The sequence below is a fragment of the Colius striatus genome, chromosome Z (genome assembly GCF_028858725.1).
Source record: "Colius striatus isolate bColStr4 chromosome Z, bColStr4.1.hap1, whole genome shotgun sequence".
NCBI lineage: Eukaryota > Metazoa > Chordata > Aves > Coliiformes > Coliidae > Colius > Colius striatus.
Genome location: NC_084790.1, coordinates 58,329,643 through 58,352,409, shown reverse-complemented (window position 1 = coordinate 58,352,409; position 22,767 = coordinate 58,329,643). Strand labels below are relative to the sequence as shown.

At 37.4% G+C, this 22,767-nt stretch overlaps 1 protein-coding gene across 1 annotated transcript in view; it reads right to left on the bottom strand.

The window, feature by feature from the left end:
• CCDC171 (coiled-coil domain containing 171) overlaps positions 1-22,767 on the bottom strand; it is a 128,559-nt gene that overhangs the window by 89,360 nt on the left and 16,432 nt on the right. The window contains 3 exon segments of the mRNA XM_062018832.1: positions 240-378; positions 9,310-9,470; positions 10,781-10,873. Of these exon segments, the coding sequence (XP_061874816.1) occupies positions 240-378; positions 9,310-9,470; positions 10,781-10,873 (393 nt within the window).

Genomic DNA, 22,767 nt, shown 5'->3' with positions numbered 1-22,767 from the left:
TTAAAATAATTGTTTTCTGCAAGTAACTGCAGTTAAATACATGGTGTACCACTTAAAATACATATCTGAATTAGCTTCTCTGGCATATTAACTATATTTACTCACGCTTCACAGAACACAGTAACATAAGTAAAATCAGAGTAATGCAATGTGATAATTCTTCCATAGCTTAGCCCAGCAAAGGCAGGTTACATTCACAGTATGACTAAAAAACCCCAAACAATGAGTGTTTGTCTTACCATTATGAGTTCCTCCTGTAATTCTCTGCAGGTTTTTTCACTATTCCCTAGTCTCTCAGAGAGGTCTTTAATTATCTTCTTCTTTTGCTCAATCTTCTCATTCATTTGCTTTTTTGTGGATAAATGTTCTCTTTCTAATCTGTAAAGTTTCAGAATTAGAAGATTTTTATCAAAAATAGTCTTGCCAAGTACACTATATTCTTTTAAAGGTAATCAATGGATATGGGACATAACATGTTAGCACATAACATGGCTTTTGAAATTGTTTCTCTTTTTTTAACTGAAGAAAGTTATATATTCCAAGAAAGGGTTTTCAAGAAGTGGATGTGTTATTTTTGGATACCAATGCTTGTGTTGATTTTCTATTCATAAATTCTTCTGGTTATTTGGCCTCCAAATTACCTATAACAAGAGTCATCATATTTTAATTAACACAGGAGCTCTCTTCAGAAACACTATGTCACATCTTGCATAATCGATCCTGATTTCAAGTTCAAAGCTTGCTTCTAAAGTTTCCACATGCCTTGCTATATTCTAGTCAGAATAGTATGACTTCATATTTCACCAAAAGACCACTCCTGCAACTTTATACAGTTCTTGTATCCCTCTGGTACTCAGACAAACAGATATATTAAGAGCCTGGTATGGCTAAACAAGTGACTCATGAGGAAGCTACAAAACTAAGCAACAGCATACAGGAGACACAAGCAGGGACAGAAATCCAACGAAGAATGGCCTCAGTAGGTAGGCATGATGTCAGGAAAGCCAAAAGCTCACTTAGAATTGTTCTTTGCAAATTATGCAAAGATAAGGAGAGTTTTTAACATTATATTAAGCTAGGAATTACAACATGGACCTGCTAAATTTAACAACAGTCGACACAGAGAAAGCCACCACACTCAACGCCTTTTTTGCCTCAGTCGTTCCTGACAAGGTCTCTGAAGCCTCTGTGATGAGTAAATGGGCTGAAAGAGAAGAACCACTCGCAGTAGGTGAAGACTGATTCCAAGATTACTTGTAAGAACTCAACCCACAGAAATCGAAGTCACCAGTTTACCTACACTTAAAAAGTTCCAACAAAGCTGGCCAAAGTCACACCAAGGCTGTTCATTACCATCTTTGAAAAGTGACAGAGATGGGGAGAGGTCCTTGGCAAATGGAGAAAAGCAAATGTCAGACCTATATTTGGAAAAGGGCAAAAAGACAAGCCAAGGAACTATAGACAAGTTGGCTTCTCTTCAGTCCAAGAAGGTCATGAAACAAGTCGTCTTGGAACAAATTTTTGAGCTCTTGAAAGAGAAAAAAGTAACTAGGAACAGTCAGAGAGCATTTACCAAGTCTAAATCACGTCTGGTAAACCCAGCTATATTCCATGATAAAATGACCAGATCTGTGGACAGAAGAAGAGCAATTAAATACATCTCTGATTTAGCAAGGCTTTTGTCACTGTCACATACAGCATTTTTATAGCCAAGTTAGGACTTCAGTCTAGAAATGTGAACTACAACATTGATAAAAATGGTTTTATAGTAAAGCTCAAATAACAGTGGTTTGCAACAAGTGTAATACTATAAGAGTCTGTACTAGAATCTGTTTAACATCTTTATCCATCAGCTGGATTAGGCCAAGAGTGCAATCTCTCCAAGTTTGCAGGTAACAGTGAACTAGATGTGGGTAGGTCACAACACAACGCAATTGACACACTCAAGAGAAGGGCTGTTGTTCCCTAGTACCTAGACAGTGAGAAGGAACAGGCCAGTATGACCCTTCTGAGATTCCACAATGACATGAGCAAAGATCTGAATTACAGAAGCAAGAGCCTCCTGAAGCAATATTGCTGGTAACTATCTGAGGAGCTCAAAAAGGACCTCACAATCTTGAAGACAGCAAGCTAGCGACAAATCAACAGCATGGCATGCAAGTAGAAATAAAAAACAGCATCCTGGGCTGTATTAGTAGTAGCATCGCCAGAAGATCAAGTGCGGTGATTAATAACCTTTTATTTGGCCCTTATTACAATACATTTTGGATATGACCAATTTGAAACATTACCTCTCCTGTAACACAGGAAAAAAGTAAGGTCACCAACACGGTCAGGGGCTGAACTGAGAGTATGTTCAGACTGGAAAAGAGAGAAGACGGTGTACAGACTTCCCAATACCTAAAAAGAGCTTGTCAAAAAGATACAGCCAGACAGTTTGCAGCAGTGTATGGCTAGAAGACAGAGAAAACAGTCACAAATCAGATCCAAAGAGGTTCAGACACAGAGAAATTTTTTCCACCTTAATGACAGTTAATAGTGAAACAGGTTGTTCCATCTCCATACTTGGAGGTATTCAAGATGGATGAAGTCCTGAGCAGCCCGGTCTCATAGCTGATCTCTCGGTCTATCTCCTCTTTATTTCTGTCTCACTAGAATTGAAAGCAATGCAACAGGCTCAAAGTTCTTCCAACTTTGAAACTTTTGAACCAATATTGTCACTTTCTGAATTTATTACTTATAGAAAAACATACAGCAGAAGGACTACTTTATCGGTTCTCTAAATATCTACATGCTTCTGATTCATCCTGGCTGATTTTTTTTTTCCTTTTAGCTGTGGATGGTTACTTGCCTGTTTCAGTCCCCCAAAGTAGCATCTACTCCCATAGCTTTCAGAAACACAGCAAAAGCAGTTCAAATTTATTCTATGTCATGCTTTCACTCTTCAAGAAAAGTAAATTCAGATGGAGACCCAAATCCCATGTTGATTCCAATTTACATAGTGTTACTAGGTTCAGAGCTAATTAATAAATTATGCAACCCAGAAAAGCCTGTTTTCTTGGTTTCATTTATAATAACCATCTTTTTCTGAGCAAATAAATTTTCACAGCTTTGTATCACTTCTGACATTGGTATCATTTATACTACATCAAGTCCAGCAAAAAAATATACAAGTGTTCTAGCACAACAAATGAAAGTCTCCAAGATTTTCCAAAGACTAAGGCTTAAAGATAAACTCATGAGACTCCAGAAAAAAAAAAAAAAAAAAAAAAAAAGGAAAATATGTTAGGATGCCAAATCATGGCTTAAAAGAAAAAGCCAAGCTCCTGACATTGTCTGGAGTCCAAGGACCATAGCCTTCAAAGGTAAGTAGATCAAAGACTCTTGTATTCTCTCTGAAGGGATCCAGTGAAAGCAATCACTGATATTCACACCAATGATTCTGATACTCGTATGCTTCAAAGAAAAAAAAAAAGGCACAGGAAACAGACAAGGCAGTATATGCCTACCCCATGTAATTACCTCAAGGGAACAGAGTATATTGATGTCCATCTAAGATAAAGCTTAACCTTCACTATCTATCTTCATGGATCTCTGGAAATTTAGGTGTCTAGACTAACAAAATTGTAAGAATAGACTGCTTCTTCAAGCTCTATTAACAAAACCACCAATTGTTAAACTGTGTTAACTTCCACAGAAACATTTACATTCTGTGAAATCATAGAAAATAATTTGTTTTCAAAAAACTCCATTGGCTGAAGCTACTAGGAGTAACTGCCTGAATCAAAAGTCAATTGCAAGCAGTGAAAAGTATTGTTTGGATATTATACAAAGTTTATTCTGATACCTAATTAATATACAGAATAAGCACAAATTCCTTTTTGTATCAGAAAACCTCCAAAATAGTGCGAATCGGCTTTCCTGGTAAACAAGTGTTGAACAGAATTATGCAGTTTACACGAAAAGGAGAAGGCTGTTTAAGGTTCTTGTTGCATGTTAGTAACAGATGTGCTTACTTCTCTGTAAGCACTGATTTCAAAGTTCCTAATGTATTGAGTTATTTCCTACAGCAACTCCAGACAAAGAAATATATGCCCTAAAAAAGAATTCTTTTTTTTCCTTAGAATATTATTTTTTGTTTAAAAGTTCCTCACATTTTTCTCAGAGAGAAACTTCATGTGGTTCAACAAGGACAATTCCAGAGTCCTACATCTGGGGAGGAACAGCCACATGCACCAGTACAGGCTGGGGATTGATCTGCTGGAGAGCAGCTCTGCAGAAAGAGACCTGGGAGTCCTGATTGATAATAAACTAACCATGAGCCAGCAATGTGTCCTTGTGGCCAAGAAGGCCAATGGCATTCTGAGATGTATCAAGACGAGTGTGGCCAGCAGGTCGAGGGAGGTTCTGCTCTCCCTCTACTCTGCCCTGGTCAGGCGTCATCTGGAGTCCTGTGTCCAGTTCTGGGCTCCCCAGCTCAAGAGAGACAGAAATCTTCTGGAGAGAGTCCAGCGAGAGCCACCAAGACGATCAAGGGTATGGAATATCTTTCATAAGAGGAAAGGCTGCGGGAACTGGGGCTGTTTAGTCTGGAGAAGAGGAGACTGAGGGGAGATCTTATTAACATTTACAAATATCTAAATGGTGGATGTCAGGAGGTTGGGCATGCCTTTTTTCTATTATATCTAGCAACAGGACAAGGGGTAATGGGATGAAGCTAGAACACAGAAAGTTCCATTTAAACATAATAACACTATTTCACTGTGAGAGTGAGGGTGCTCTGGCACAGGCTGCCCAGGGAGGGTGTGGAGGCACCTTCCTTGGAGGTCTTCAAGACCTGCCTGGACATGTTCCTGTGCCACCTGATCTAGGTGGACCTGCTTCTGCAGGGGGGTTGGACTAGATGATCTCTAAAGGACCCTTCCAATCCCTACCATTCTATAATTCTATGATTCTATAATTTTTCCAAAATGTAATTTTTGTGGACTAGAACTACACACATACACACAAAAAAAAAATCACTTCTCAATGAAATAGCTTCGTATGTCTAGGTAAAAGATTCTCACAAGTAATAAAACATCACTGAACACAGCAATACAATTCAACGTTTAACTGTTATCCTTATGCTGGTCTGAATAATCTGTAAACTATCTTTAAGTCTCTCACAGACTTAGTTGGAAAAGTACTACTTACACATTTTCACATTTTTAACATTAATAATTTAAAATTTAAAAAGCAGATGTAGGGGTAAGAATTTAAAGTTGTAATGGTTTGAACAATTCCTAAATAATTAAGCTACCACCAAAATGCTTCTAATTAGCTTATATTTTATCTCTAGTATTATCCCTTCATTCTCAGAGCATACTCAGAATAATTCAGGCCTTAAAAGACTCTCATCTCTGTCACTAACAGTGGTGAGTTAATTAGCATCTTAGAAAAAATACAGAGTTGTTGAAAGAGTGCTTACATTCAACACCTGGTGGGATAGTGGAGCTCCACATGGTAACAATTTGACAGTATTATTGCATGTGCAGGCAGTACTCCACTTGAAAATACTTCTTGAGATAAAACATCTTCACTCATCTGAGAAACTAATATAATTCACAGAATTAAGTGCTCTAACAAATCTTGTTTGTTAAAAAACTTAAAAACATGTGCATACGATTTTGGAGGACTGGGTCTGGCATGACAGAATCAACCAAACAAAATTGATCTAAAAAACCTAGGTGAGCAACTCATACACTTTACGAACTTTCTGTGGGATGAAAAGGAATTTTTATGACAGGATTTGGTACTGAAAATTATTACTGAGCAGAGATATCAAAGATAAAATATTTTGTAGCAACATGACAATAAGAATTTGCTAAAATAGAGATCAGTACCTGGGAGAACAGTTATGATGTAAGTTAAAAACTTAAACAACTTAAAATAGATAAATAAAAGCATTAAAATGCCAAACATACTAGAAATCCTGAGAATCAAATTGTTTTACCAAGATGTAACTCCCTGTGTAAAGCACTAACACTCCTTTCAGGACCTAGTAAGTATGTACAATGTGCAGATTATATATTTGGTTGAAGTGCATTTAAAATATGTTATTGTATTTTTTAAATTAATTCATGCAGAATTCATTACTCCACATTTATTTCACTTCAGATAATAAAATCAAGAAATCGTCTGTAATTTTAACCCTTTGTTAGTGACTCTGTCAAAGCTGAACATGACCCATGTCTTCAGACTCACATTCATATTCTAAAGAGCTATAAAAAAAGCTGCAGTTCTGTATTTTAAAAGTTAAGTACTTTCAAAAGTCATAATTTCTAGATGTCTATTAGCACCTACATGGACTGTACCATTAAATTTGGCAATATCTGTTGTTTATTAATCTCATTACTTCAAAACTTCAGAAGTAAAAGTTACAAGTCAGACACTTGTTTTCATTAAGAATGCAGGAAACATAATAATAGGTACAAGGACAGACATGACCTTTTTGTATAGTTCAAGGGCTAGTTTTTGAGCTCAGACAGAAACTTCAAGAGAAAAATATCCAAAACTTTCAGAAGAAAGCAATAAATCATAGAATCATAGAATTGTTTAGGTTGAAAAAGAAACTTAAGATCATCAAGCCATTATCCTAGCACTGCCAAGTACTAAACCATGTCCCTAAGCAAAACATCTACATGCTTTTCAGTACCTCCAGGATGGCAACTCAACTACTTCCCTCAGCAGACCATTCCAATGCTTGATAGCACTTTCAAAGGGAAAAAAAATAAAAATCCAACATTCTCTCATGCAACTTGAGACCATTTCCTCTTCACTAGTTACTTGCAGCTTGGGAGACAGATCCCCCCACCTTGTTACAACCTCCTTTCAGGTAGCTGTAGAGTCATACCTCAGCCCTCTCTTCTCCAGACTAAACAGTCACAGTTCTCTTAGCTGCTCTTCATGAGACTTTTGCTCTAAACCCTGACCAGCTTGGCTGCTCTTCTTTGGACATGCTCCAGCACCTGCATGTCTTTCTTGTAATGAGAGGTCCAAATCTGAACACAGCACGTGATGTGCAGCCTCACCAGTTCTGAGTACACGGGGACAATCACTTCCCTGCTCCTGCTGGAGACACTATTTCTGATACAAGCCAGGATGCTATTGGCATCTTCTTGGCCACCCAGGCACACTGGTGGCTCATGTTCAAGAAGCTGCCAAACAATATCCCCAGTTCCTTTTCCTCTGGGCAGGACCCAGCATTTGGCCTTGTTAAATCTCACACAACTGGCCTCAGCCCATTGCTCCAGCCTGTCCAAGTCTCTCTGAAGATCCTTCCTATCCTCAAGCAGATCTATGGCCGCCATATTGGCAAGATAAATTCTTCTAGACTGTAAACTACTTCAGTATAACAGGCATTAGCCAAAATTTAAAAAGCCCCACATTTCACCTGAGAATGGTGAATTTGGCTGTTCTCACCTCAAATATAAAAATGGAACTTAGAATATTAAGTCTTGGAAGAATTAGGGAAATTGTCCAAGAACAAGCATTAGGAGAACACCAGTTCATTAACTTTTAGAAGAAAAAAGAAATATTTAATCTGTAATATTTTTTACTTCTTGGACCACTCACATATGGAAACCTATCAGAGAGCAAAATAAAAACAAACCATTTTCTCTGTAAGACTAAGAAGTTACACACAAGAAACACTCATACAGTGCAAAGCAGCTTATTACGTGATCCAACAGCCATTCCTCCAGAGAAGGCTGTTTTGAACACAAAGGAGCTTTTTTCTTAAAAAAAAGAAAAACAAAACAAACAAATAAACAAACAAAAACCACCAAACAAACAAACAAACCCAACAAAAATGTCAAATCAATAGTACAGGCCTTCTCCAGTTCAATGAAAGGTAAAGAACTTGGTATTAGTTTACTGCCATGTATGTTGCTACCATAGAACACATGTTTGAAGGAAAAACAACCAGGCAGAATGAGATCAGGGTTTAATTAACTGATGTTATTTTAGGACCTCAGAGAATCTTTTAATATACTTACTCAGTTTCCCAGTTGTGAAGACTGTAGTCTTCCTGATGCATCACATTTCATTACTATCATATGTGTTTTACACATTTCCAGTAATTTTCAACATAATTTCCTTTTCTTTGAGACAAAAAGTTTTAATTTTTAATATGACCCTGGTTTACCTAAATGCACAATTTTCCATTCAGACTTCTCTGGGACTTATTTTAATGAAGAGCTCTTAGAGTTAAAAGCACGGGCTTCACCTATATCACTAGAAATGTCTCTGTAACCATGCATTATAGAAAGACTCCCTCAGGTCAACAAACTTCCTTACTTGCAGGAAGAAAGTTTATTTTGTTCTCCGCTATTGCTTGTGTGATAAGTCAACATAAACAACTATGTGTACAGACCCATATACTAGAGTGAAGGAGACACCACCCCTGTCTTTTTTCAGCCCATTCTACCAGCCTGAGTCTCTTCCAATCCCCTCGTTGTGCACTATCCACTTTTTTCTTAAATTTCGTCTTTCGCTGAACATCATTTAGTACTATGCTTTATTTTCCCTGCTCCTCAGTTCCATGTCTTCCAATACTTCCAATTCTTCTACCTGACATCTTGTCACTCCAATATATACTTGATTCAGACAGTGAAGAAGATTCAATGCTGTGCATCCTATATATGACTGAGGAATATAAGAAAGCAGTTCTTCCAAAAATAGTCTGTTACCACAGACACAGCAGACTGTGCCGAGCAGGAAAGGAATTCCAAGTAATTTCATCTGCTTTCAGACACTTCATCTTTTTTTCCTATTTTTCATTACCAAGTTAAAACTTCCCACAACTATTCAAAACCTGAAAATAAAGATTATCTACTATAAATTATACACAATTTCTACACAGAATTCTTAAAGATTTATCTAGGTCGCTGAAGTGAAAAGTAATGCTTTCTTAATAATCAAAATGTATACAGGAAAAAAAAAATCTCTTATAAACTTGACATGTATGTTTTCCTACATTCCTAAAATGTTACTGAAGACGGGACCCCATTATAACTATTACTTTCAACATTTTGCTTTGGCAAACAATCTATAACAGATCAGTTATTTTTTCTACTTACCTATAATATGTATGGTTACTGATATAGATCTGTTATTAATGGAATGGCAGGTTCTGAGACTTGGCTTGGTTTGGCAAATTGCATCAGATTATGTTGTTTCCTAGTGACTGAATACCAAAGCAAATGTAAACTATAAGTGGTATTTAAGCTCTCTACTGCCATTTTACAATGAATTTAAAAGGTAACTTACTCACTGAGTTTTTCCAAGTTCTCTTGGGCATTGTGTTTTTCTCTCTCATATGCATTTTCTACCTCTTTGAACTCTTTCTTGACCATTTCTAAATCCAGAAGAGCTTCTGCTTGGCTGGCTTTTTCCATCTGTAAAGCTCCTTCAAGGTCTCGAATTCTTAACTATTAAGTGATAAGAAAGCCATTAAAGCAAGCTAGGAAAAACTATCATGATCTTTAATGGTGCTCTGTGTTCTGTTAATTATATTCTATTAATTCTATATGGAAGTACATAAAGAGAAAGCAGTAAACACATAAAAGTATATTAATGCATAAAGTTCAAACCAAAGACAAATAGATACATGGACCAAAAGTACCTGTTACTCTCCTTTGGTGGTGTCTGGATATTTTTTTTTTCAGTTATTACTAAAGTTTTCCAAGGGAATTCCAATTTTTGACTCATGAAAGTGTGGGATTAACAGTAAAGGCTACACTGTCACTCATCACAAAGCACATTTGTGTATGAACAAGGATGAAAACCTTACCAGTAATTTACCCACAAAAGATGAGACTAAATTTAAGGAATGTTGCACTCTCAGTTCCCTTGTATATTGCAAAAGTAGAGAGGGGAGATTAAGAAAACTAAATCTTTCCTTTCTATTAGTTTAACTGTCCCTTTAAAAACAAAAATTAAGTGCCTGTACATAAGATCATAAGAATATTTAAAAAATGACTGAAGAATGGCAGTATTTACTTTTGATAGAAAGAAAGAAAAACAAACCCTGCAATTCCATTTACTTTGCATAGTTTTTCAAAAGTCCAGTGTGAAGAGCTTATTAATATGCAATTACATCATTTAGCTTTTTCTCACTCGCTTTTTGAAATAAACTATGATTGCCTTACTGGGTCAATCCCCTTGTGATACAGTTTAATAATACAAAGATTTAATATTCAAGTGTGTATACAACATTTTTTCATATAATCAATCTTTACTGGTAACTGCAGATATTATAACTTTGTTTGAAGCCAAAATGTACTCTGAATAATTCTATTTAGATTTTCAGTTTCAGAATGCATTAAGCTCTCACTCCCTGAGAAGCTGGATGCATGTAGTGTATCTCCAAATAGCTCTAACTGCTCATTCAAAAGTTACAGGGCAGGATATTTAAACAGCAATATAGCATTTAGCTATTGTGAAACATTTCCTTTCCCCTCACTGTTCAAATGCTAGTGGGAATTCTCAAACTTACAAATAGGATAAATAATAAAATAAAATGTCACAATACCTTTCATGTGGCCTGAAAAGCAAATATATTTCTATTCTCTCCTTTGATACAGTATCTATTACAATTTTGACACTTGTTTCAAGAACATTATTCAGTATTTTTCACTGAAGCATGTTAAGTGGTCTTAATATTTTGGAAGATGTACCTCTACAACTTCATCAACTGTTTAACTGTAGATTTCTACAAAATATTTAACAAAAAGTTTACCTGGACAATCTCTGAATTGAATTTAGATTCCAAATGTGCTGCTCTCTCTGCTTTAATGTTTTCTTCAAGTTTCCTTATTCTCATTGTAGCCGCCTAAAAGTACATTTTGAAGAAATTTGAGTCCAGAGAGATGGTAAACGTGACACAAAGACTATTCTATTAATTTAATACTTTGAGACTCCATATACCAACCTGATGTATCTGAATTATTTGTACTTTGGAAGTATGAGAATTGATATCACAAAATACATATAAAAATAAGTTTTATATGTCTAGAATATTAAATTATTGTTTTCTATTTAGTTAAAGAAATTCATTTAATATTATGTTATTGCTGCATTTTTAACAACCAAGAGAACTGCATCAGGAGCCAGAGAGCAGAAAGAACAAGTTGAATATTCTACCTACTCCATTACTATTTGCTTTTTCACCAAAGCTGTCACCTGAGGCAACATTACCACACCCTGTATGTTCCAAAATACAACAGGGAATCAATAAGAAAATCTATTATTTCAGTGACAAAATAAATGAAGCAGAGAGAAGATACTGAATTCCTAATTTGATTCCAAATAAGGTATCCAGAATAGTTTGCTTTGTAGACCTAGAACAGTCAGTTTCCCTACAACAAAAATGTGTAAAACTCTGTAATGTTTTAAAGCGCTAACCCAGTATTTTTTTAATGCTGTATACCTTGAGCTCCAAGAATTCTGTTGTATGTTTGTGTAGCACTTATCGGCATGTTCATTATCTCTTTTAACAAATATACTGGCTACTTTAGTCAGTTACTACATCTTATGGCACAGAAGAACATATGTACATGCATGCATAGATTAGGTATAAAATGGGACTATATGAATTTAACTAGCATTTTTCTTATCCATTCTTATAACATTTTTAAAAGCAAAAAATGCAAACAATTTTGCTAAGAATCTACTTGGCAATTTGGACTACAGAATCATAGAATGGTAGTTGCTGGAAGAGACTTCTATAGATCATGTAGTCCAACTCCTCGCAAAAGCAGGTTTACCTTGGTTAGGTTACACAGGAACACGACAAAGCGGGTTTTGAAAACCTCCAGAGAAAGAGACTTCACACCTTCCCCTGGCAGCCTATGCCAGGGCTCCCTCATCTTCACTGGAAAGAAGTTTGTCATGTTCAAGTGGAACATCCTGTCCTCCAGCCTATGTCCGTTACCCCTTCTCCTGTCACCAGGCACTACAGAAAAAAAAGAACTTGCCCCATTCTCTCAATGTCCACCCTTTAGGTATTTTTAAGCACTGACAAGGTCCCACCTCAGTCTTCTCCATGCTTAACAGCCTCAGGTCTCTCAGGCCTTCCTCACAGGAGCGATCTTCCAGTCCCCTGATCATCTTGGAGGTCCTCTGCTGGACACTCTCTAGAAGTTCCCTGCCTCTCTTGAGCTCAGCACAGTACTTCAGATGAAGCCTCATCAGGGCAGAGCAGAGGGGAGGAGAACCTCCCTTGAACTGCCAGTTACACACTTAATGCATGTCAGGATGCCATTGCATCTAGCTCATGCTTAGCTTGCTGTCCACCAGAACTCCCAGGGTCTCTCACTGCAGAGCTGCTCTCCAGTACATCAATCTCTAGTCTGTATTGTTTTACTAAACTTCTTTTTTCACATGATTTGAGATGAAAAAAAAAAAATCTTTTAAAAGTTAAAATAAACACAGTAGCAATCATCAGATACATGTCTAGATAAAGGCTTTGACATAGACTTTCATCTGGAAAAATACTTCTACCAAAAGCAGTAACTAAAGCTTTTCTATAATGGAAACTCACACGCAATTTTAATTACACTGTTTTCTATCAATAAAATCTTTTCATTTTGTTTGATAACTGAATTGCAAAGAAAAATTCATCCCAAAATGTTCCTTGGCTTCAGGTTAAATCAAGGAGATCAAGAAAAAGGAATTAATTTAAAACGTCATTTAACATATACATATTGAAGGTTATATAAAGACTGCTTTTGTAAAAGTAAAACAAAGTAGCAAGTATATGAGACTGCATCTTGATTCTGAGCATTTAAAAGGAGACATTAATAGATGTTAAAATAAAAGTGCTTGGCAATAAATTTAAATGTTTTTTGCATAATCACACACACACAAAAGGAAAGACTTTGAAAACTGATATCCATGGAAAGTCTACTAAACAGAAAAGTAACATCAGCACAGAGCTTACCAATCTACTCACCACAGGAAAGTCTGTCAGAGGCTTACACTTTGTCTCTCCCTAGTTAATCTCCGTAACTTATTTAACTTAAAAAAAAAAAACAAAAAAACACATGCATCTTGCATAAAAACTCCTACTGTACTTCCATATTGCTAAGATCATTCTCAAAAATAGCTTGATTTAGGCACTTAATTGCATTATTCCTTCCAAATATCAGCTTCTACTACAGCTCTTTGCCCTTAATGAGGAGTTGTCAAACTACCTCCTGCTTCAGTTTGGAAGGACTCTTTAACATCCTCCAAGAGGTCAACATCTGTCAACATAATGGTGTACACCAGAATACTGCCAGTTTAGTAAAATTAGGCAATGAACAGTAAATTATGTGGATTTTATTCCTTTTTTAATAATACTTTAAAAGCCTGATAATAATTCCAGTTTGAGAAGAATAAAGGAAACAGTGAGGAAGGTACCTATCACAGTGTCCAGAATGGGAAACTATTTTTTTATTAAATAAAATGAAGAAATATAAACTTCACTGAGAATATTTCAATGTATAATCTCACGAGCAAAAATGCTTTTCAGTCTTTCTCTGGTTTATTCAACTGTCTAGTGTTATAATAAACACTGGAATGGAAAAAAAATGATTCTGCAAGCAAAATTCTCAGGCATAACTTATAATTCACAATGTCTGTACTGCCTTTCACTTCTAAGTCGTATTTCCTGAGCACCACTCCAAACTAGAACTATGCTCTCATCTCAGCTTCTCTTCAACTGAAACCTGAGATGCAAGACATTATTAAAATGGTTAACATATCCTCTCCAATGAGTCACATAGAACTGTTACAATTTCATTTGTCCCAAGATGAAAAAAAAATAGGAAGAATAAATCACAGCTTGAGCGATGGCATCTGCAAGAATGAAAAATCAGAGAAATCACATTCTCTCAAACAGAGCATTTAAGTATCAGCCCTTGGTATCATTCCTTAAAAGTAGAGTCTAGCTCTGTGAGTCAACATCATGGACACTGACTGCAAGAACAAGAGACATGGTCCAAAGGAAACAAACTCTCAGAAATGTAGAAACTTGATTCCTAAGAAAATCATGGGACAATGGCAGAAAAGAGGCAGAAGCAAAGAGACACCTCTAAGAAGTGCCAGTATATGACCCTTTTGCTATCTGAAGTAAGAGCAGTTCCACTGAAAAACAAATGTATTTGCAGATTGTTAATTTACTACTGTCACAACTCACTGAAGAACTGTAACTTGTAGAATTAGCATGGCCACAAAAAGAGCAGCACCACAAAAACTACTGTTTCAGCTACAGGTATTCCTGATGGTCTCTGCTATGTGAGAGACAGGCTCCTAATTGCAAGCAGGACAGTGTGTGTAGTCCACTGTAAACATGGAAGAGCTACATGTACCTGACAGGTATCCCATGGAAAGTGTTCAAAGAGATTCAAGACAGTACATATAGGGGAATCAAAGTATCTGTTTGACAGATAAGTATCACCTCACAGATCATAGCCCCATATAAATGCACAAGAAGACTCATTTGTTCAAAACTGAGATTTCTTCACAAGGCTAGGAATCTCAATGCTCTATTCTTGCTCTTAAAGCTTATCTTCCTCTTGAGTTTGATTCTTAAAAGCTTTTTCTCATACCAGTGGTTTGTAATAATTTTGGTTTTTTAAACGTTGCTTAAATCAGTTCACTGGACCTTCAGGGAAAAAAAAAAAACACTAAGGAGAGAAATAAAATCTATTTTTATTCAAGACAAGTCACTGACAGGGACCTGAAAGGAATTGCCACTGATTTGTCGTATTGCTAGAAGCCAAAAATGAAAAGTGAACTATATTCTCCTCAAAGTGCTCAGAAGACTACTCAAGCAAATTTTACCTTACTGCTATAAGAAGCTGCCTTGCATAGAAGAGATTGCAATGCTTAAAAATGCTTGCAGAAAAATGACATATGTAAACTGAGAAAGTCATGTAGATTCTGTGTGTGGAGGAGAAAAAAGTATCCTTTTTCCTAGCTTCAAAATTGCTGAAGCAATCCTAGTCAGATTGCTGAACTGTTAAACAAAGTCAGTTGCTAGCAATGGTAAAATTGGTATGGTAAAAAACATGGTAACGTGAAATCCTCATGAGAGGTATCTAACCAGTCACTAGCATGTAAGCCTTACTAAGCAATATAGAGCTACTAAATGTAAAGAAATAAAGATTTGCTTAGAACACTTTAGAGAAAATAATATTGGAATCGTAGTTCATCTAAGTGCACATCAACCATAGAAGCTGCACTTGGATTCCAAGGTGAGTCTGAAGTTTTATTTGAGAACATCACAGTTGCAAAAAAGCACTACACAGAAAATTTTGCTAGTAAAGGTTCAAACAGGTTCTATTCTTCCCAGGTATCTGTTGGAAATGCAACATAGTAGAGAGGGAACAAACCAGAAGGCTTCTGGAATGTGTGGAGGATAACTTCCTCACACAGCTGGTAAGTGAACCAACCAGGGAGGGTGCCCTGCTGGACCTCTTGTTTGTGAGCAGAGAAGGTCATGTGGAGGATGTGGCAACGGGAGGCCGTCTGGGGAACAGTGACCATAAAATTAGAGTTCTCTCTTCACGTAGATGTTAGGGGGTGGGGCAGCAAAACTGACACTTCGGACTTTCAAAGGGAAGACTTTGACTTGTTTAGGAGGTTATTTGATAGAATCCCTTGACAGTCAGTTTTGAAGGGTATAGGAGTCCAGGAAGATTGGACATTTTTTAAGCAGGAAATCTTAAAGGCCCAGGAACAGGTCAATCCCATGTGCTGTAAGATGAGCTGGAGGCAAAGACTGGCCTGTCTGAACTTGGAAGATTTTACTTAAAGTCAGGGAAAAAAGTGAGTTTATGGAAGAAGGTGCAAACTACTCACAATGAGTACAGAAACGTTGTTAGGTTATGTAGGGAGCTCATTAGAAGGTCAAAAGCCCAGCTAGAAGTCAAACTGGCTTTAGAGGTAAAGGGTAATAAGAACAGTGTTTATAAATACATTAGCAACAAAAGAAAGACCAGGGAGAGCCTCCATCCCCTATTAGATCCAGAAGGAAATCTGGTATTCAAAGACGAGGATAAGGCTGAGGTGCTTAATGCCTTCTTGACCTCAGTCTTTAGTAATATCAGCATTTCCACTGGAGAAAGTCAGACCCCAAGGCAAGAGACAGGGGCGAGGAGCAATATGTCCCTCCTACAGTTCAGGAGGAGATGGTCAGTGACCTGCTGCTCCACACTTATGTGCACAAATCTATGGGGCTGGATGGGGTACATCATAGAGTGCTGAGGGAACTGATAGGGGTGCTCGCCAAGCCACTGTCCATCATTTAGCAGCAGTCCTGGCTAACTGGGCAGCTCTCATCTGATTGGAAGTCAGCCAATATAACTCCCATATATAAGAAGGGACGGAAGGATGAACCAGGAAATTACACGCCTGTCAGTTTGACTTCAGTGCCCGGGAAGCTGATGGAGCAGATCATCCTAAGTTCTACTATGCAGCACATGCAGGACAACCAGGTGATCAGGCCTAGTCAGCATTGGTTTATGAAGGGCAGGTCCTGTTTAACAAACCCGATCTCCTTCTATGAGAGGGTGACCCACTTATTGGATGAAGGAAATGCAATGGATGTTGTCTACCTTGACTTCAGTAACGCATTTGACACAGTTTCCCACAGCATTCTCTTAGGGAAACTGGTTGTTCTTGGCTTAGATGGGCATACACTTTCCTGGGTGAAAAACTGGTTAGATGGTCAGGTCCAACAAGTTGTGGTCAATGGAGTTAAATCAAGTCAGTGGCCTTGACACACGAGTGGTGTCCCTCAGGGCTCAGTACTAGGGGCCACTCCTGATAACATCTTTATTAATGATCTGGAAGAGGAGATAGAGTGCACCCTTAGGAAGTTTGCAGATGACAACAAGCTGGGTGGAAGTGTCGATCTGCTTGAGGGTAGGGAAGCTTTACAGAGAGATTCAGATAGGCTGGATGGCTGGGCCAAGGCCAATGCCAGGAGTTTCAATAAGACCAAGTCTCGTGAGGGACATGGGAGTGTTGATTAACAGCTGGCTGAACATGAGCCAGCAGTGTGCCCAGGTGGCCAAGAAGGCCAATGGCATCCTGGTCTGGATCAGGTATAGTGTTGTCAGCAGGAGGAGAGAGGTGATCATTCCCCTGTGCTCGGCTTTTATGAGGCCCCACCTCAAATACTGTGTATAGTTTTGGGCCTCTCTCTACAAAGAAGGACACTGAGGTGCTGGAGAGGATCCAGAGGTGGGCTACCAAGCTAGTAATGGATTTGGAGCACATCTCCTGTGGGGAACAGCTGAAGGATCTGGGGCTGTTTGGCCTGGAGAAAAGAAGGCTCGCGGGAGACCTTATTGCTCTCTACAACTACCTGAACAGAAGTTGTAGGGAGGAGGGGATCGGTCTGTTTTCCCTAGTAATAAGCAATAGAACAAGAGGAAATGGCCTCCAGTTGCTCCAGAGGAGGTTCAGGGTAAATATGAGGAGGAATTTCTTTACTGAAAGGGTTGTCAGGGATTGGAACAGCTTGCCTGGGGAGGTGGTGGAGTCATCATCCCTGAAAGTGTTTAAGAACAAGGTTAAAAGCTACAGACATCCAGGCAAGAGTATCTCAACTGGCAGACAACTGGGAATACTTTCTGGTTTAGCTTGGAAAGCTTCTTGTCAAGTCCAAATCACAGAGATCAGTCTCAACGATTAATCAAAAAAGTGGGTTCACCTGTGGTTACAAAGTGTTTGTTTATCCAACACTGAAAACCTTGGTAATTCAACAAGATTCAGTCACTTGTTACTTCCATATGCACCTAACAGAATATATGACGGCAGACACCTGAAGTAAGATACCACACACAGGTTTCCTTATATACTCAGGCTCAGTCAATTTCAGTCTTAATTTAATGAAAAAAGATATCTGGGATGTGTTTCCATGATAGCACAGATAGAATTGCGACTTGTGAGAAACAGCAAAGAAGTTACTAAGTAAACTTCAATGTCAGCCTTAGCACTTGTGGACAGCCAAGCTTTACACTTACTTTAATACCTTAGGGTTCTGTCATTTTTTTCCAATGCCTTGTTCCATGTAAATTTCTAGGAGACATTTTCTGCGTGCTAACAGTTTGCAATACCAAACTGGCCTTTATGGCTTCCACTTTTATCAGCCTTTCACACTTGCTCTAATTACTGCAATATTTGTGAATAGTGGGGCACTTTGTACTGAAAGAGTAATTCAGTATCCTACATTTGTGTAATGCCATAGCCGTGAAAATGTAATTGTTTGACATTTGTGTACATGTACAAGTTTAGATACAGTAACAGAAGTAATTCTTCTCTTCCTTGCTTCTATTTAGACCACTTCCGCAAGTTGTTTCAGTTTTATTTTACTAAAAAGTTGTCAGGATACTTAACACTTCCCCATGGCTAAGATACAGTCCCTATGAGAAATGCTCAGGCAAGGTAAATTTTAAGTGAAGAGGACCCACATGTACCTCATTTCGGGATCATCATCCACCTACTCTATTTGTGTGCTTTCTTATTCAGATTAAGACTTTACTTCTTCCTAAGTAAAAGCATTTCTCTATGACTCAACCCAAATCAGGACATCAGGTCTAAACACATCTTTGGGAGATATGCTGACAACTTCCACCTAATGCTAGAAATGCTGATGTCTCTTGATCATGGTAAGGTGGAGCCATCTTCTGTCCAGATAATAAACCACCTTTTAGTAACTATAAAGTTATTTAACAAAAAACAATACTTAATCACCAAAGTATATGTCCTCTCAGTCTGACAGAGTGTGGTCAACCCTCACTATAAACAGTTTCTGTGTATGAAGTCTAGAGTCACATGTCTCATTGGCAGAGAAGTCATACTTGGCCTGTGCAACATCGAAAAAGCAACTACACTGGCGTGGAGTCTACAAGATACAACATACAGTTGACTTTAGGTTAAAAAAATAAATAAATAAATAAGCAGCTAAAAATAACTAAGGTTGCTACACTGATGTGGTTTGGTTGTCTTTCGATAAAGTCAAAGTCCACTCCAATCTGCAACTGAGTTGCAGCTGGTGAATTTACCTGAATTGCAATCCCTTTCCACAGAACGTTGAGGGGAAAAAGTTGACCGTTTTGGTTCTCCTGCTTAGCAGCTGGTAAACCCCTGAATTGACACTGTTACTTTACACACATACAGAGACAAGATTAATGTGTGACTTATTACGAGCTCCTGGAGAGGGCTACATCAGACAATATTCAAACAACTTTAATCTGATAGTGAGGTAAAACTGAAAAGCCTTCAAAGTCAATTTGAATAGTAAGATGGTATAGGAGATGGTAAACACTAAACTTCTCTCAGAAAGCAGGTCCTTTATGTCAGTGAGCTTGTTGATGGAGAAACATGAACTTCGGAATCCCCACAGAGATACCATTATGAGAATTACAGTGCTTGTAATAGTCACAGAGGACAAAATTTCCCTGATGTCACTTGTGCATCGTGGAAACACCAGAAAGCAGAGGAATAAGAGGGGTAAACCATCAAAAGTGTATAGTCACAGAAGACAAAATGTAGTTTAAAATGTAGCCAGTAGCACTGTTAACTGGCTGAGGAATGTGCCCTCTTTGGCATTACCTGGAGCTTTTTCAAGGCTTTCTTACAAGAATTATTGGTTATCTAACACTATACATGGTGAAATTAGCAACAACAAATTAAAACAAAACAAACAAAAAACAAAACAAAAACAAACCAAACAAACAAAACACACCAAAAAAGCCACACCTACCCACAGGTCTACAGGTCCAGGATATTTTGTTTTAGTTTCAGCTGGTATTTAAATATCACGTTTCACTGACTTACATACAGTAAGAAATTTAATACATTCACAGCCTTAAACTACTGCATGTACATACAACTTCTGCAAAGCTCACTGACCATCATTCAAGACTTCTTTGCAGTCATCTCCCTGTCACAGCAGCATTACCAAGCTAATACAAGAAGACAAATTTAGAAGGACGTGAAAAGGTCAATATAGTTACAGGAGAGACAGTAGGAAAGGCAACATGAAAACTAAGGGAACTGACTGTAAATGGTAACTCGAAGTCTCAGAAATACAGCAACATATTCAGCCTTGGAAATAAAACAGACCAAGTTATCAGACACTTTCAGGCCTCATGAGAAAAGCTTGAGAACTTTGAGAGAAATTGGCATCCAGCTTACTAAGAGTTGGTAGCCTCAAACACATAAAACAAACAGTTGAAAATCCCTACATTTATGTGAACAATACAGTTTGAAATTTATGAATCAATAATTCTGTTTCTCATGGTAAAATCTCCTTACCTCCACTGTTTGTCAAACAGCTTTCTCACTTAGCTTTTTGGCAGCTAGACACATAACAATACACACTATTTTTATATGCAAATTGCTCTATGTTTCTCAAGAAGTCATATTTCCAAAACAATTGAGCTAAAGGCTAATAAAAGACAATGACAGTAGTAGTACCTTGACAATTTCAATGCAAATACATCAGAGTTTGTTTGGCTACTGAATCTTAGGCTAAAGAGGTGAAATATTAATAAGGTTCTCAGTCTAATTTTTTCTAGTACAGTATGTGTTCCACTTCAAAAAGAAGGACTCCATACCCATTCAATGGTACACAGGAGTATCACTGCAAACTGGAAAACTACCAAGTTAGACACCATGCCAACAGCTATCCTTCAACTGAAGCATGCACAGAAATTTGCTGTTATTCTTTCTTTTAGTTTTTAATTCTAGAAACTAGAAATGTTCTCATTTATAACATGTTCAGAATAATATTGAAGGATAAAATCAGGCTAATACTATTAAAAGAAAAAAAAACAGCAGTAGAAAGGGGAGACGGGGAGGTACGCAGACTTTTTTTGCCCTCCTTTTTTTACAATATATTCTGTTAGATGTAATTCTGTAATAAGAGTGCCACTGTACAAAAAGAAAATTATTCTAATTTGTTATTTTCATTCATCACAGACACACAAATATTTTCCCATTCACTTCCCCCTTACGTCCAGCAGAGGGTAGCAAAGAAACATCATAGGCAAAAACAGGAGTTGTATTTAACCACAGGTAGAAATACAGAACTAGTTATCAGAACTTTATCCATATTTCTAACATGAGCAATACTTATTCCCATACTCTGAGGAGTTTCAAATGGATAGCAAAAACATCACAGAACTAAGTGAAATAATACCAGATGAGCAGAAACAGAAGGATACTTTGGCATATTGGCAAAACAGTGAAAACTATTACTACTACTGTCCAGGTTTAGTGACCTTTAATACCTCTTCCACAACGTATAGGAAGAATCTGGCAACTAAGAATGTGATACATAGAAGGTTGTATGCTAGTGAGGCAGTTGTTAAGATAAAGACGAGGAAATTCTACTGACAACGTGGGTTTAAATCTAAACAAACTCCAGGCTTTACAGATACGGTTCTTTCTACTTGGGGAATACAGCATAGTCTTTCCTTTCAAACACAATAAGATAGGAAAATTGTGCTTATTTCCCCTCCTTTATGCAACAAGTCTCTTCTTAAACACTCCCCTACTTCCTTTCCTTACAATCTCCAAGACCAAAGTTTCAGTAACTGAGCTGTAGACTGAAGAGCGGCTTATGTAGACCCTTTGGTTGAGGTCTTTCCACACCGTTCCAGCATGACAGACAGAAAATATCTCCACCTGATTGAGCTCCAGAAAGTAAAACAGGAAGAGGAATGACATATTGATAAATCAAAGCATTCAATTAGACTTAAAACTCTGCTAATACTAAACTATTCTTCAGTACATACTTTTCTTCAGAGAGGATTGTGGGTGAGACAGCAATTTAAAATAGATTTTATTAACTTGAATTTTAAATGTCAGAACACCTGCAGCCTTTCACAACCACAGAAAATGCAGAACGAGTTTTGCTCCACAAACGGTAATGCAGAGTACTGATACCCTGTGTAAGGTGCAGATGATAACACTGTCACAAACCCTGGAGTTTGAGTCCACTATTGAGTATGAAATCTACAGTAATCCATACTGTTTACAGTAGTCAATACTGAAAGCTTAAAACATCTACCATTTTTGCTTCTTAAAAAATAAAGGTATTTTAGAAATGCTCATTAATTAATCTCTCTTTGACTTCAAGTATAAAATGGCTAAGTTATTACTGTAGGCCCTTTCAGACACACACATGCAAGCTATTTTTGAGACAGTAAAGTGCAATGCAATCTAAAGCATATACATTGCAGTCTTAGATTTTTTTTTAATTCAGAGAGGCTTGTGTTAGTTTGCTTAAACCTTCCAGTGTAAGAAGTTTCATCAAATAGTTTCCTTAACCACTGCTTAAGTAGCTATACTTACAACAAGCAACACAAGACTCTCATTTCTGTAGTCCAAATATGTTGTCTTCTCACAACATCATTAAAAGATTCAGTAAGTTAAAAGAACTTAATAAAATTCAGCAGCAACGAAAATATCTTAGCTGACTGTAGTTTATAGATACCATTCCATTATAAAACCATTTCCAAAGCATAGCAGTTATACATTTTCCAGGAATTGAGTGCTTCCTCTTCAAATTTATAGATGGTAAGTACACTCAATCAAAATATTTAGAAAGAGAAATAATTTGCTGCTTTGCTCCTCCTCCTTTCAGCTCACTATTCATATGCTGATATACTAAAACTCATGAAGCTACCAAAAAAAACCACCTTTGTTGCTGTACTTGGAAGC